The sequence below is a fragment of the Carcharhinus amblyrhynchos genome, chromosome 5 (assembly GCF_965287045.1).
Source record: "Carcharhinus amblyrhynchos chromosome 5, sCarAmb.v2.hapA, whole genome shotgun sequence".
Classification (NCBI taxonomy): domain Eukaryota; kingdom Metazoa; phylum Chordata; class Chondrichthyes; order Carcharhiniformes; family Carcharhinidae; genus Carcharhinus; species Carcharhinus amblyrhynchos.
In genome coordinates this window covers 72,461,538-72,474,673 of record NC_137328.1, presented here as the reverse complement: position 1 = coordinate 72,474,673, position 13,136 = coordinate 72,461,538, and the positions used below count along the sequence as shown (strand labels likewise).

The following is a 13,136-nucleotide window of genomic DNA, read 5'->3' as shown; positions in this document are numbered from 1 at the left end:
GGCAAAGAGGAAGGCTGACAGTTTGGAGCCACTGTGCATGTGCACAGGCCTGCTGGTTTCAGCCTCCCTGAAATTGAATGAGATTAATGCTGATGGCCTCTGCAGTGGACAGAGTGTGGGAAATTTCTAGTGTGTACTCCCACTGAGAAAACCAATGTGAATTACTCCAGTTTTCCTGTGAATTCAATACTTAGAATATTTTTGGGAGAATCACCCCCAAGGACCTAGTAAGAACTAGTAGAAATATGAAAATAAATGTTAAAAGTGCTCATCTTAAGGTTTTGTACCTGAATGCTAGGAACATTTGAAACAAAATGGATGAATGATTTGCATAGATAGATGTAAAGGGGTATAATATAGTTTTCATTAGGGAGATGTGGCTCCGAGGTGGCCTAGGATGGGAACTAAACATTGAAGGCTCTTCAGTGTTTAGGAAGGACAGAAAAGAAAAGGTGGTAGAGTTGCATCGTTGATCAAAGATGATATTGATATCATATTGAGGAAAGATATTAGCATAAATGATATGGAACCTGTATGGTCCAGTTAGGAAACAACAAAGGGCAAAAACATTGGTGAGGGTGGTACACAGACTACCAAACTGTAGTGGTAATGTTGGAAAAGCATTCAACAGGAAATCAGAGATGCATGTGTAAAAGGAACATCTGTGATTATGGGTGACTTTAATCTGCATATAGATTGAGAGAATCAAATTAGTCACTGTACAATAGGGGAGGAATTTCTAGAGTGCTTACAGGATGGCTTTCTAGGGCAAGACGTTGAAGAACCAACAAGGCAATAGGCCATCTTGGACTGGATGTAGTGCAATGAGAAAGAATTAGCTGGCAATCTAGTTGTGAGAGAACTCTTGGGGACAAGTGACCATAATATGGTAGAATTCTTGGTCAAGGTGGTTAGTGATGTAGTTGATTCTGAAACCAGAGCTTTGAATCTCAATAAAAGTAACAATGATGGCATGAGGCATGAATTGGCCATGATGGACTGAGAAACGTTACTGAAAGGAATGACAGTGGAAAGGCAATAGCAGGCATTTAAAGAACAAATAGGTGAACTCCAGAAGCTGTTTATTCCTGTTTGGCGCAAGGGTGGTAAGGGAATTGTAGCCAAATCATGGCTTACAAGGGAATTAGAGACAGTATCAGATTCAAGGAAGAAACGTGCAAATTGATAAGAAAAAGCAATAGGCCTAAGGGTGGGAACAGTTTAAAATTCAGCAAAGGAAGATCAAGGGATTGATTAAAAAGGGGAAAATAAGAGTTTGAAATTAAGCTGGTGGAAGCATAAAAACTGACTGTAAAAGTTTCTATAGGTATGTAAAAAGAAAAAGATTGACAAAAACAAATGTAGGCCCCTTACAGTCAGAAATGGGAGAATTCATAATGGGAAATAAAATTATAGCTGAGGAATTAAATTCATACTTTGCTTCAGTCTTCACAAAGGAAAACTTGAATAATGTACCAGAAGTTCTAAGAGAAACAAGTATTAGTGAGGAGCTGAAGGAAATCAGCATTAGCAGAGAAATGGTTCTGGGGAAATTGATGGGATTGAAGATGGATAAATCTCCAGGTCCTGATAATCTTCATCCCAGACTATTACCTAGAAATAGTAGATCCATTGGTGGTTATTTTCCAAAATGCTTTAGACTCTGGACTGGCTCCTACAGGTTGGAGGGTAGCTAATGTAAGCCTGTTATTCAAAAAGGTAGGTAGGGAGAAAACAGTGAACTATAGACCAGTGAGCCTAACACCAGTACTGGGGACATTGCTAGGGTCCATTATCAAAGATTTCATAACTCAGCATTTGGAAGGCAGTGGTATAATCGGACAAAGTCAGCATGGATTTACAAAAAGGAAATCATGCTTGATGAATCTATTGGAATTTTTTGAGATGTAACTAGTAGAGTTGACTGAGGAGAACCAATGGATGTGGTTTATTTAGACTTTCAGAAGACTTTCAACAAGGTCTCATATAACAGGCTACTATGAAAAGTTAAAGCACATGGGATTCCACATAATGTCTTGACATGGAAAGAAAGCTGGTTAGCATTTATACAGCAAGCAAAGAGTTGGCATAAATGAGTCTTTTTCTGATTGACAGTAACTATTGGGGTTCCACAGCGATCTGTGCTAGGACCCCAAATGTTCACTCTATATATTAATAATTTGGAAAAGGGAACTGAATGTGTTATCTCCAAATTTGCAGACGATACAAAGTTAGGTGGGAGGATGAGCTGTGAGGAGGATACAGAGATGCTTCAGCATGATTTGGATAGGTTGAGTGTGTTGGCATATACATGGCAGACATAGTGTAGTGCAGATAATTGAGAGTTATCCACTTTGGTAGCAATAATAGGAAGACAGATTATTACTTGAATGGGTATAAGTTGAGAGAAGTAGATAGTCAGTGAGACTTTGATGTCCTTGTGCATGAGTTGCTGAAAATAAGCATGCAAGTACAGCAAGCAGTAAAGAAGGCAAATGGTATATTGGCCTTCATAATAAGAGGATTTGAATATAGGGATATTTTGTGGAAATTGTATAGGGTATTGATGAGGCCACACCTGGAATATTGTGTGCAGTTTTGGTGTCCTCATCTGAGGAAGGACGTTCTTGCAATAGAGGGAGTATAGCAAAGGTTTACCAGGCTGATTCCTGGGATAGCAGATCTGTCATATGAGGAGAGACTAAGTTGGTTAGGATTATATTGTAAAAAGTCTGACAACACCAGGTTTTAGTCCAACCGATTTATTTGATAATAGACTCACAAGCTTTCGGGGTTAGCCCCTTAGTCAGGTGAATGGAGAGTTCTGGCCTCAGACAGAGCATATAAAGCACTTGTCTGTGCTTTATATGCTCTGTCTGAGGCCAGAACTCTCCATTCACCTGACGAAGGGGCTAACCCCGAAAGCTTGTGAGTCTATTATCAAATAAATCGGTTGGACTAAAACCTGGTGTTGTCAGACTTTTTACTGTGTTTACGCCTGTCCAACGCCAGCATACCCACATTAGGATTATATTCACAGGAGTTTAGAAGAGTGAGAGGGGATCTCATAGAAACTTATAAAGCTCTAACAGTATTAGACAGGGTAGATTCAGAAAGAATGTTCCCAATGGTGGGGAAGTCCAGAACTAAGGGTTATATTTTGACGATAAGGGGCAAATCTTTTAGAATTGAAGCAAAGAGAAACGTCGTCATCCAGAGAGTGGTAAATGTGTGGAATTCATTACCACAGAATGCAGTTGAGGCCAAAGCATTGCCTGATTTCAAGAAGAAATTAAATATAGCTCTTGGGGCTAAAGGGATCAAGGGATTTGGGGAGGGATCAGGATATTGAATTTCATGATTAGCCATGATCAAGATGAATGGCAGAGCAGGATCCAAGGGCCAAATGGCCTATTCCTGCTTCTAGTTTCTATGTAAAATTGCCTGCTCATGTTTGATTATGATAAATCAATCATTGCTACAGTCCCAATGATGCACTGATGTTAAGGACAAACTTCTTTTAACATATAAGTTACTCAGGAAGTACCAGCTATATGTGTTTCAGTTGTGATTATGATTACAGCATAAATAGGTATGTAATGCAACCTGTTAAATTTTCAGGTATTGTTGATTGTTTAGTCATATTTGAATATTGCTGAGAGACATGTCATCAAAGTTTTTCATTGTGTATTCATCAGGATAAATGCAAGAATGCCAAATTTCATTCGCTCTCAATCTTTTATATATGGGACAAAAAGGTGCTGATTGGCACCATGGAGCCGACAGTTTTTTATTCATTCATTGGCGTGGGTGTTGCTGGCTGGTCAGCATTTATTGCCCATCCCTAGTTACCTGAGGCCAGTTGAGAGTCAACCACATTGCTGTGGTTCTGGAGTCATATGGAGGCCAAACCAGGTTAGGTCCACAGATTTCCTTCCCTAAAGGACTTTAGTGATGGGTTTTTCCAACAATTGACAATGGTTTCATGACACCAGTAATTTTTAATTCCAGATTGTTAAAAATTGCATTCAAATTTCACCATCTGCTAGCTGGCAGGATTTGGATCCAGGTTCCAGCACATTAGCTGAGTCTCTGGATTAATAGTCTAGCGATGATACCATTAGGCCATCCCCTCCTCCTAACCAATCAACATGCCAACCAATCAGCACCACATTTCTCCAATAATATAAATGGTTGTGATCATTTGAAATTTGACATTCCTGTTCATCCTGGTGAGTGCAAGATGAAAAACTTCTGCAACATTCAAGTTATGTGCTGACAAACCAATTATTTGGTCACACTGGATGTATTCTGGAAAATATGTAACGCATAAGATTTTTAAGTAAGGGAGGAAGTGTAGGGTATTGCAAAATTTTGTTATATTGTCCTGTCTGTTGGAGAGGTGTAAACAAGGGTGTTCAAAAATTGGTGCCTGCAGTTGATTATTTGTTTTATTTGGTGTAATTCAGAATACCCATAGACTATCATGAAGTCACTTGCAGCTTAGACAAGTATAATAATGAGGGCCACTACATTGCCGACTGCAGCAACAGTAATTTAGTGCGTGCGACACGCTTTAAGTAAGTCCTTTGCTAACTAAAGCAAAACTAAAAGCTGTCTGAATTAGGTAAATATTTGATTTTTTTTCTTGATTAGATTCCTATTTCGATACCAAGTCAGGTATTCCAAAAATAATAGCCGCATGCTCCTCACTGGTTGGCATTGCGAAATAGCACAATTTACTTTTCTGCTGCTGGTCTTGAACTCTGGCGGCCGCCGTCGCCGTTAAATCGGTCTTGCGGATGGGGGAGTTCCCAGCGGACTCGGTCCCACCCACCTCCTGTCCATTCGTTCATGTTTCGGAGAAATTCCGCTTCGGTTCCTGCTGTCACTCGGTGTTCCGGAGGGGTAGCAGTCCAGTCGTCATGATCAAAGCCATTCTGATATTTAACAACCACGGCAAGCCGCGCCTCTCTAAGTTCTACGAGCGCTATGTGAGTAATGAAGAGGGCCGGCAGAGCAGGGGGGCCGTTAAACTGTCAACTTCCGCGCTAAACCCACCCCGGGACACGCGCTCCAGGCCACATTCCAAACCAGAGCTCAGGATAAGGAAAGGCATCTTTGCACTTTGAGGCTGAGCGTCGATGTTGGGCAATCGAAGGGCATGAAGCAGGTCCGCCCCGCTTCACTCCACTCCATAGCACTGTGCTAATTTAAACTACACTCGTACCCACGGAGTGTGTTTTGAATTCCAGGATTGTTTGCCTGCGCGAACTTATCCCCCTGTTGTATTTTATTTAAGAGCACGCAGCACGATCTTTTTGTTTTCAAAATTGCTGAATGAATCCTACCGTATTCTTTGCACGAAACATTATAAGTATAGAATTACACCACGACAGACTAACTGAATAATGTTGCTTGCCGTTCAGGTCAGCTGTAGGCAATGCTCTTTACTCATCTGTCGTACAGATGCACGGAATGAGACAATCTGCTGAAACTAGATCAAGAAGAAACACAGAACCCAGTGAAAACTAGGATCAAATTAGCCCCCTGGATCACAGAGTTTTAAACTTATCGAAAACAAAAAGTTTTAGAACTTCAGTACTTTGGAACTGTAGTGTGATCTTAAAGCTAACAGCGACTGACTTGCAACAGTTTGCTTTTTAATTGGGTAAAGAGCGATTGAGAGATAGCAAGGTGTGATATTAATAATTAATGTTGAATAGTGCTGATCAGTGAATTGAGCTGATGCTACTCCATTACTCCTGTCAAAATAATAGCAAAGGGTATGTTTATTTAATTATTATCACAAGTAGGCTTACATCAACATTGCAGTGGAATTACTGTGAAAATCCCCTCGTGGTCACACTCTGGCGCCTGTTTGGATACAGTCAGGGAGAATTTAGCATGGTCAGTACACCTTACCAGCGCGTCTTTCAGACCGTGGGAGGAAACAGGAGCACCTGGGGGAAACCTACGCCGTCATCGGGATGGGGGAGGGGGAGACACAGGTGCAAACTCGACGTAGTGGCCCAAGCCAGGAATTGAACTTGGGTACCTGGCGCTGTGAGGCAGCAATACTAAGCACTGTGCCATCATGTTGCCAATATTTACTGCAACCTAATTATTATTGCAAACAGACACATGACATTCACAAATTTGGCCTGACCCAAAGTCCTTTCAACCAATGAGATACAGTTTTTTTTGCACCGGAGGAAACGTTAAAGCTAATTTGAGCACAAGTTCCCACAAACAGCGATGATAATTAGATAATCTGTTCTTGAATGTGTTGATTGAAGGTTGAATATTGATCAGGACACTACAGATAACTTCCCTGTCTTCAAAGAAGTGCCATGGGATCTTTTGCATCTTAATTTAGACAGCAGATGTGAACATCTGGTCAACACCTCTGACTGTGCAGCTCAGACTTTTGCACTCAAGTCTCTGGAATGGGACTTAAAACCTTATGACTTGAAGGGAGAGTGCTACATGTGAGTTATAGTTGACATCATGCAGACAAGGTACTGAGTCATTGTAATTCTGTGCGACTTTTTTTGGACTAATAAGTCTAACAGCATCAATGTCATTTAGGTCTGAGACGTTACAAACATTGCGTTGTCATTCATGTCACATCAGTGATATCAGTTGCGTTAACATGGTTTCACTAAGTTATAAATTATTCTTATTTATGATTGATCATTATCATTCAAAATTACTCTTTTGCGTTCCCTTTATTATGTTGTGAAAATTAAAGTTGGCGGATGTTTGCAGTTGATTTAGTTTTCAATGCTTGGTGTGTATAGTTGTGTGGGCACAATATTGTTTTGTTTGTAGTGAACCCATTTCTGTTGAGTGCACAACTTTGAACTGATATTGCCTTAAAGTTTTGAAGCACATTATTTTTCCTTTTTCTCTGTGTAAAACATTACTGGATGCAGATTCTCTGAGAATAGTTTTATGAACTGAGCTCATTAAATTTCAAGTTATCACTTTGAAATTGGTACTTGCTAAGAGTGATGTATAGTTAACAGAGCAGTTGAGCTTGTGCATGGTGTTGACCTTCAACATAATGTTAGGAGAGTTGATTGTGTTGTTTTCTCTGGTCTTTTGTTCAAAACATTGGTTCAGTTGAGAACTTTTGAAATATCCAATGCACTGTCTTGTTTCACCCAAGTTCGGTTTCAGTAAGTTCTGCTTTTGAGCACATCAGCCTATAATCTTTCACCTATGCACTTTAAGCCTGAAATTATAGGCTAACAGTTTGTGGGCTGACAATTGCAGAAGGAGGAAACCCTGGTTATTTCCAAATTGGACAGTTTACATCAATTCATAAGAACATAAAAAAAGGAGTAGGCCTTCAAGCCCGCCCCACCATTCAATAAGATCTTGGCTGATCTGAAGTGGATCAGTTCCACTTTCCCGCTGTCTCCCTATAACCCTTAATTCCCTTGTCTATCAAAAACCTATCTATCTGTGACTTAAACATATTTAGCGAGGTAGCCCCCACCACGTCAACGGGCTGAGAATTCCAGAGATTCACCACCCTTTGAGTGAAGAAGTTCCTCCTCAACTCCATTCTAAACTGCGCCTCCTCCCCCACCCACCCCCCTTTATCTTGAGGCTGTGCCCTCTAGTCCTGCTGTCCTTTCTGAGCGGGAAGAATCTCTCTACCTCTACCCTATCCATCCTCTTCATTATCTTATACATCTCTATAAGATCCCCCCTCATCCTTCTAAACTCCAATGAGTACAGATCCAGTCTATTTAGTCTCTCTTCATAGTCCAACCCTCTCATCTCCGGTATCAGCCTAGTGAACCTCCTCTGCACTCCCTCCAAGGCCAATATATCTTCCCGTAAGTGCGGCGACCAAAACTGCACACAGTACTCCAACTGTGTCCTCACCAGTACTCTGTACAGTTGCAGCAAGACTTCCCTACTTTTATATTCTATTCCCCTCTCTATAAAGGCCAACATTCCATTCGCCTTCTTGATCACCTGCAGACTGGGTTTTGCGACTTATGCACAAGGACCCCCAGGTCCCTCTGCACCTTCGATTAGGAAATTTGAATAAGGAAATGCTTTGCATTGATGCCAACTATAGTATCACTTACCTTGACTTCATCCTATTAGAAAACTTTGCATCTTTAAATAATTGGATTATAGCTTTGGTTTTGATTTTTTTTGTCTATTGTTAATCATCATAAAGATATTTATTTGGTTTCCGTGATCAATGATGGTGCATTTTCCAGTTTTGTGGTCTGCAGCTTGAGATGGGTTACCACGCAAAATAAAATTGGTTTCAAAAGGTATTACAGTTAAAGAGAACACGTGTTTTCTCTTTTTGATCAGTTAGTTTTGGATCTGTTCAGTTCTGTTGTGGTTTGTTCTTTTTGCAGCTAAGAAAGCCAGTTAATTATAACTGTGCCTGAAGCAACAACAATTGGCTCGCGCTATAATAAGTGGTTGAATTCTCTGTTATGATGTCTGTACTTTTTCACACCACCAATTGTGCAGATGGCAAAATATTACTTTTGGTTTATTTCACAAATTCAAAATAATTTGTCCAGTATCTGCGTAATCTACTTTGTTAAATGGGATTTCAGAACTACCATAATCTCTTGGACTACTTTGCATAGCTATTATCAGAATTATAATAGGGATCGTATACAAAGTAATTAGTAACATTAGTGCTGCTCCAAATGCAGGTGTCTGTTTAGTGCCATATCTATGCTGATGCTTCAGTATAAACCTGAGTGAGCGAGAGCATTCTCTGAATTGCATTCCAGTGGATAAGACTTTGAAGCAAAGGTCCTGCTCAGTGGATGTTAATGAACCTTTTATGTCAAAAATAGTAGGTTTTTAATTCATTAATGAGATGCAGGCATTGCTGGAAAGGCCAGGACTTATTGTCTATCACTAATTACACTGGAGCACATGGTGGTAAAACTGCTGCAGTTGGTGTGGTGTTGGTATACCACAAAGCTGTTAGGGAATTTTAGGATCAATCAGGAGTTTTACGATTTTGATCCAGTGACAAAGTAAATCTGGATGCTGTGTGACTTGGAAAATATGGAGGTAATGGTTTTCCCATACATCTCCTGCTCTTGTTCTTCTGGATGAAGGAGAGCCTGGGTTTGGGAGGTCCTGTCAAAGAATTCTCAGCAAGTTGCTGCATCTTATAGTTGGTACACATTGCTGCTCCTGTGTGGTGGTGGAAGAAGTGCAAGTTTAAGATGGTTGATGGAGTGCCAATTAAGTTGGCCACTCTGTCCTTGATAACTTTCTGTGTGTTGGACCTGTGCTCATCCAGACAAGTGGAAGGAAGTGTATTCCATCACACTCTGACTTATGCCCTGTCAATAGTGGGAGAGACGGTTAGACTCTCTTATTGAAGATGGTAATTACCTGTCCCTTAAGTGGGAAGTACTATCACATGATGTATTGCCGGGTGTCCCTGGAGAGGGAGCATGCGGTGTCCGCGGGCACAGTCAATGCCTTCCGCGCCCGTTGGGCACTGCAGGGGCTGAGGTGTGTTATAGACCCCAACAATCACATTTTGATTTGACGTGTCTTAAGTTTCCTTTGTACTTTTTTTGTTTTTGTTCGGGCCGTTCCCCCTCCTTTTGGAGAGCTGCCCCCTTTTTCTTTGTCCTAATGTAATTTGAGTTTGTTTACTTGGTTTGACCCAAAACCTCCCACCCCCCCACCCCAATCTTGTATGTTGTCCAAGTCTTGCTGTACGTGGACACAGACTGCATCAATATCTGATGAGTTGAAAATAAAGCTAATACTGCACTCAACAGCATCCCTACTTTTGACCATTTGATGGAGGTCAGATTCTTCATGAAGGAGCTGAAGATGGTTGGGCTTAGGACATAATGCTGAAAAACATAATCAGCAATGTCTTGGCTGAAGTGGTTGGTCTCCAACTAACATCATTTGTGCTGGCTATAAGCAGCCAGTAGAGACATTTTCCCCCTTGATTTCTATTGATTCATGCTGGTAGATTGGGTGGGCAAAAGATTGACAGAGCATAATGTTGGAATGTGTGAATTTGTCCACTTTAACAGGAAGAATGGAAAAGCAGGACATATTTTAAATGGAGTGAGATTGCAGAACTCCAGGGTCGATAGGTCAAATGGCCCCCTAGGATCCCTATCAAGTCTGCATCAACCGCAATCCTGCCCAGGCCCCATACCTGGAACCCACACGTTTACTCTACTAATCCCCTGACACTAAGATTGATTCGCCATGCTAATTTAATCTGCACATCTTTAGACTTTGGAAGGCAAACGGAGCGCACGAAGGAAATCCATGAGACACCAGAAGCACATGCAAACTCCACACAAACACTGACCTAAAGCTAGAATTGAATGGTGGTCCCTGGCGCTGTGAAGCAGCAGTGCTATCCACTATACCACTAGGATGTGCGTGTTCTTGTACCAGAAGTTAGTATCCAGGTACAGGAATTGATTGGGAAGGTAGATGGAATGTTATCATTTATTGCAAGGAGAATAGAATATAAAAGAAGAGCTGCTACAGTTTCACAGCATTGGTGAGACCATGTCTGGAATAATGTGTAAAATTTTGTCTCCTTGTTTAAGAAAGGGCTTGAAGTGGGGTTCTGAGAAGGTTCACTCAGCTGGTTCCTGGGTTGGAGGTTAGTTTATAAGAAAAGGTTTGGCTTGTCTCCACTGTAGTTGAGAAGACTGAGAAGGTGACCTTATTGAAACATAAAACCCTGAGGGAACTTGACAGAGTGATGCTGAGAGGATATTTTGCCCTTGTAGAAGAGACTGGAACTATGGGACACTATTTTTAAAAATGAGGGCTTTCCAATTTAAGTTGGAAATTAGAATTTTAGTTAGTCTGTGGCATTCTCTTCCCCAGAGAGAACTGCAGGTAGGGTTATTGAATAATTTTTCAAAGCTGAGCTGGATAAATTCTTGATTGACCAGGGAGTCAAAAGTTAGCAGACATAGACAGGCAAGTAGAGTTGAGGCCATCATCAGTCATGGTGTTCATAAATGGCAGAACATGTTTGTGTGAATTCAATTTTACGACTGTTCTTTTCTGCATTCTTTCAAAAGAATGCCTTCAGGTTACCCTCACTGTTGAATTCCACAAGTTTTTGTTTGAATCTAGGGCTGTAATAAGGTTTGGAGTAGAGTGGTCCTGGCAGAACCCAAACTGAGCATTGGTGAGTGGATGAGTAAGTGCTGCTTGATGGCAAGGTCAACGCCTCCCATCACTTTGATTTAAAGTAGATTGGAGTGGTAATTTGCCAGAGTAGATTTCCTTTTTTTTGTGGGCTCACATATGTGGACAATTTTCCACTTGTTAGGTTGATATAATTGTACTAACGTAGTTGACTCGAGGCATGGCTAGTTGTGGAGCACAGACTTCCAGCACTACAGTTGAGATGTTGTTAGGGACCGTAACCTTTGTTATATCAAGCTTGCGCTGCTCTTTCTTTATCACCCAATAAGGGAAATAAATTGGCAGAAGTCTATCATCTATAGATATTTCAGGAGATGGCTACAGTTGATGATCTACTTGACATACCTGGTTAAAGGTTGCAGGTGTTTCAGTCTTGCCTTTTACATTGAAATGCTAGGCTTCCCCCATCCAAGTGTGGATGGAGAAGGTCACGGAATCTCCTTCTTTACCCCCCCTTGCCTAGTTGGTGTTTACCAGGATTGCGAAGGTTAAATGGTCTGTTAACTGAGAGATCGCTTACCTGTGTTCATAGCAATCTGCATCTGCTTTTAGCATGTTGTCCTCCTGCATGTAGTGCTGTAGTCTCAACAAGTTGATGCCTCTTTTTGGTATGCCTGGTGCTGTTCCTACAATGTCCTTCTATGCTCTCCTGGATTGATAGTAGTGGTAGAGTAAGGGATATGCTAGGCTGAAAACTATAATAGCATATAATTCTGCTGATGACCTCAGTGCCTCATGGGTTTGAGTTGTTAGATCCGTTCTGAGCATAGTGATTCTGCTACACAATACGATTAAGGATGTTCTCAGCATGAAGGCAGGACTGACAAGTGTGCAATGGTTACTGCAACTCGTGCTTTCAAGGACAGATACATCTGTGTTAAGTAGGTTATTGAAGATTGTCATAAGCTTTCCCTCACATTGGTTGTCTTGCCATCCATGATTTATCAAGCCAGGCAGCTATGTCCTTCAAGACCCAGTAGCAATGCTAGTCTTGGTGGTGAACATTAGAGACCCCACTTAGAATATATTTTGCCCTTGCTATCCAAAGTGCTTCTTCCAAATGTTGTTTAATGTCGAAGGGTATTGATGAAGGCGGCTAGGTCACAATCAGCAGAGGGTTTCCTTGTCTGACATTGACTTACAGGACAGGCCATAATCAAGTGGTGATGGTGGTGTCTGGAATGTTGGCTGATTCTGTGCGCTTTTGCTTAAGTGGACTACTGGGACAGCTCTCCAATTTTGACACATACCCAGATGTCAGTATGGAGAAATTTGCAGATTTGACTGGCCACATGCACCTTCTTAGCTGATGACAGGTGCTGTGTCAACCTTATTCTTCCTTGACTTTTCTGTAATGGTTTGATTTGGATTGAGGTGGTTTACTAAGCCGTTTCAGAGGGCAGTTAAGAATTAACCATATTGTGGGTCTGGAGTCAAATAAAGGGCAAAGTGGATAACAGGATTTTATTCCCTAAAGTGAACCACAGGGTGTTTCTATTAAACCGGTCACTACTATGGAGGCTGGCTTCTTTATTCCTGATAAATTTGTTTAACTGAATTTAAATTCCCCCGCTGCGGTGTTGGGATTTGAACTCATTCCCAGATCATTAGTCCCAAGTCTCTGGATTATTAGTCCAATAACGTTACTACGCTACCTACCCTATCTTGTAAAGAATTGCAGCTGCATTTGACCACATGAAATGCAAAAGGTAATTGTGTAAAACAGCATTCTAACATTTTCAAGGCCTTCTTGAGTGCCAATATACAAATACAATTGCATTTAATTATGGAATGGAAGAGAAATTGGCTTTCCTAGCAATGTTTAAGCATACTGTAACTGAGTAATTCAGCCTGAGCACTCTAATGGAGATGGAATGTGATATTCACAGTGCTTGTTTACAGATGGAATCATTGAT

General features: G+C 41.1%; 1 protein-coding gene across 3 annotated transcripts in view; it reads left to right on the top strand.

Annotated features, from left to right (window-relative positions):
- The first annotated feature begins 4,782 nt into the window (after positions 1-4,782).
- The window catches only part of ap3s1 (adaptor related protein complex 3 subunit sigma 1), a 65,814-nt gene continuing 57,460 nt past the window's right edge, over positions 4,783-13,136 (top strand). The window contains exon 1 of one of the 3 annotated variants that reach the window (XM_080189700.1): positions 4,783-4,994. In XM_080189700.1, the coding sequence (XP_080045826.1) occupies positions 4,803-4,994 (192 nt within the window). In that variant the 5' untranslated portion in view covers positions 4,783-4,802. The remainder of the gene's footprint in view (positions 4,995-13,136) is intronic. The other 2 variants (XM_080189699.1, XM_080189698.1) reach the window with 2 other exon arrangements.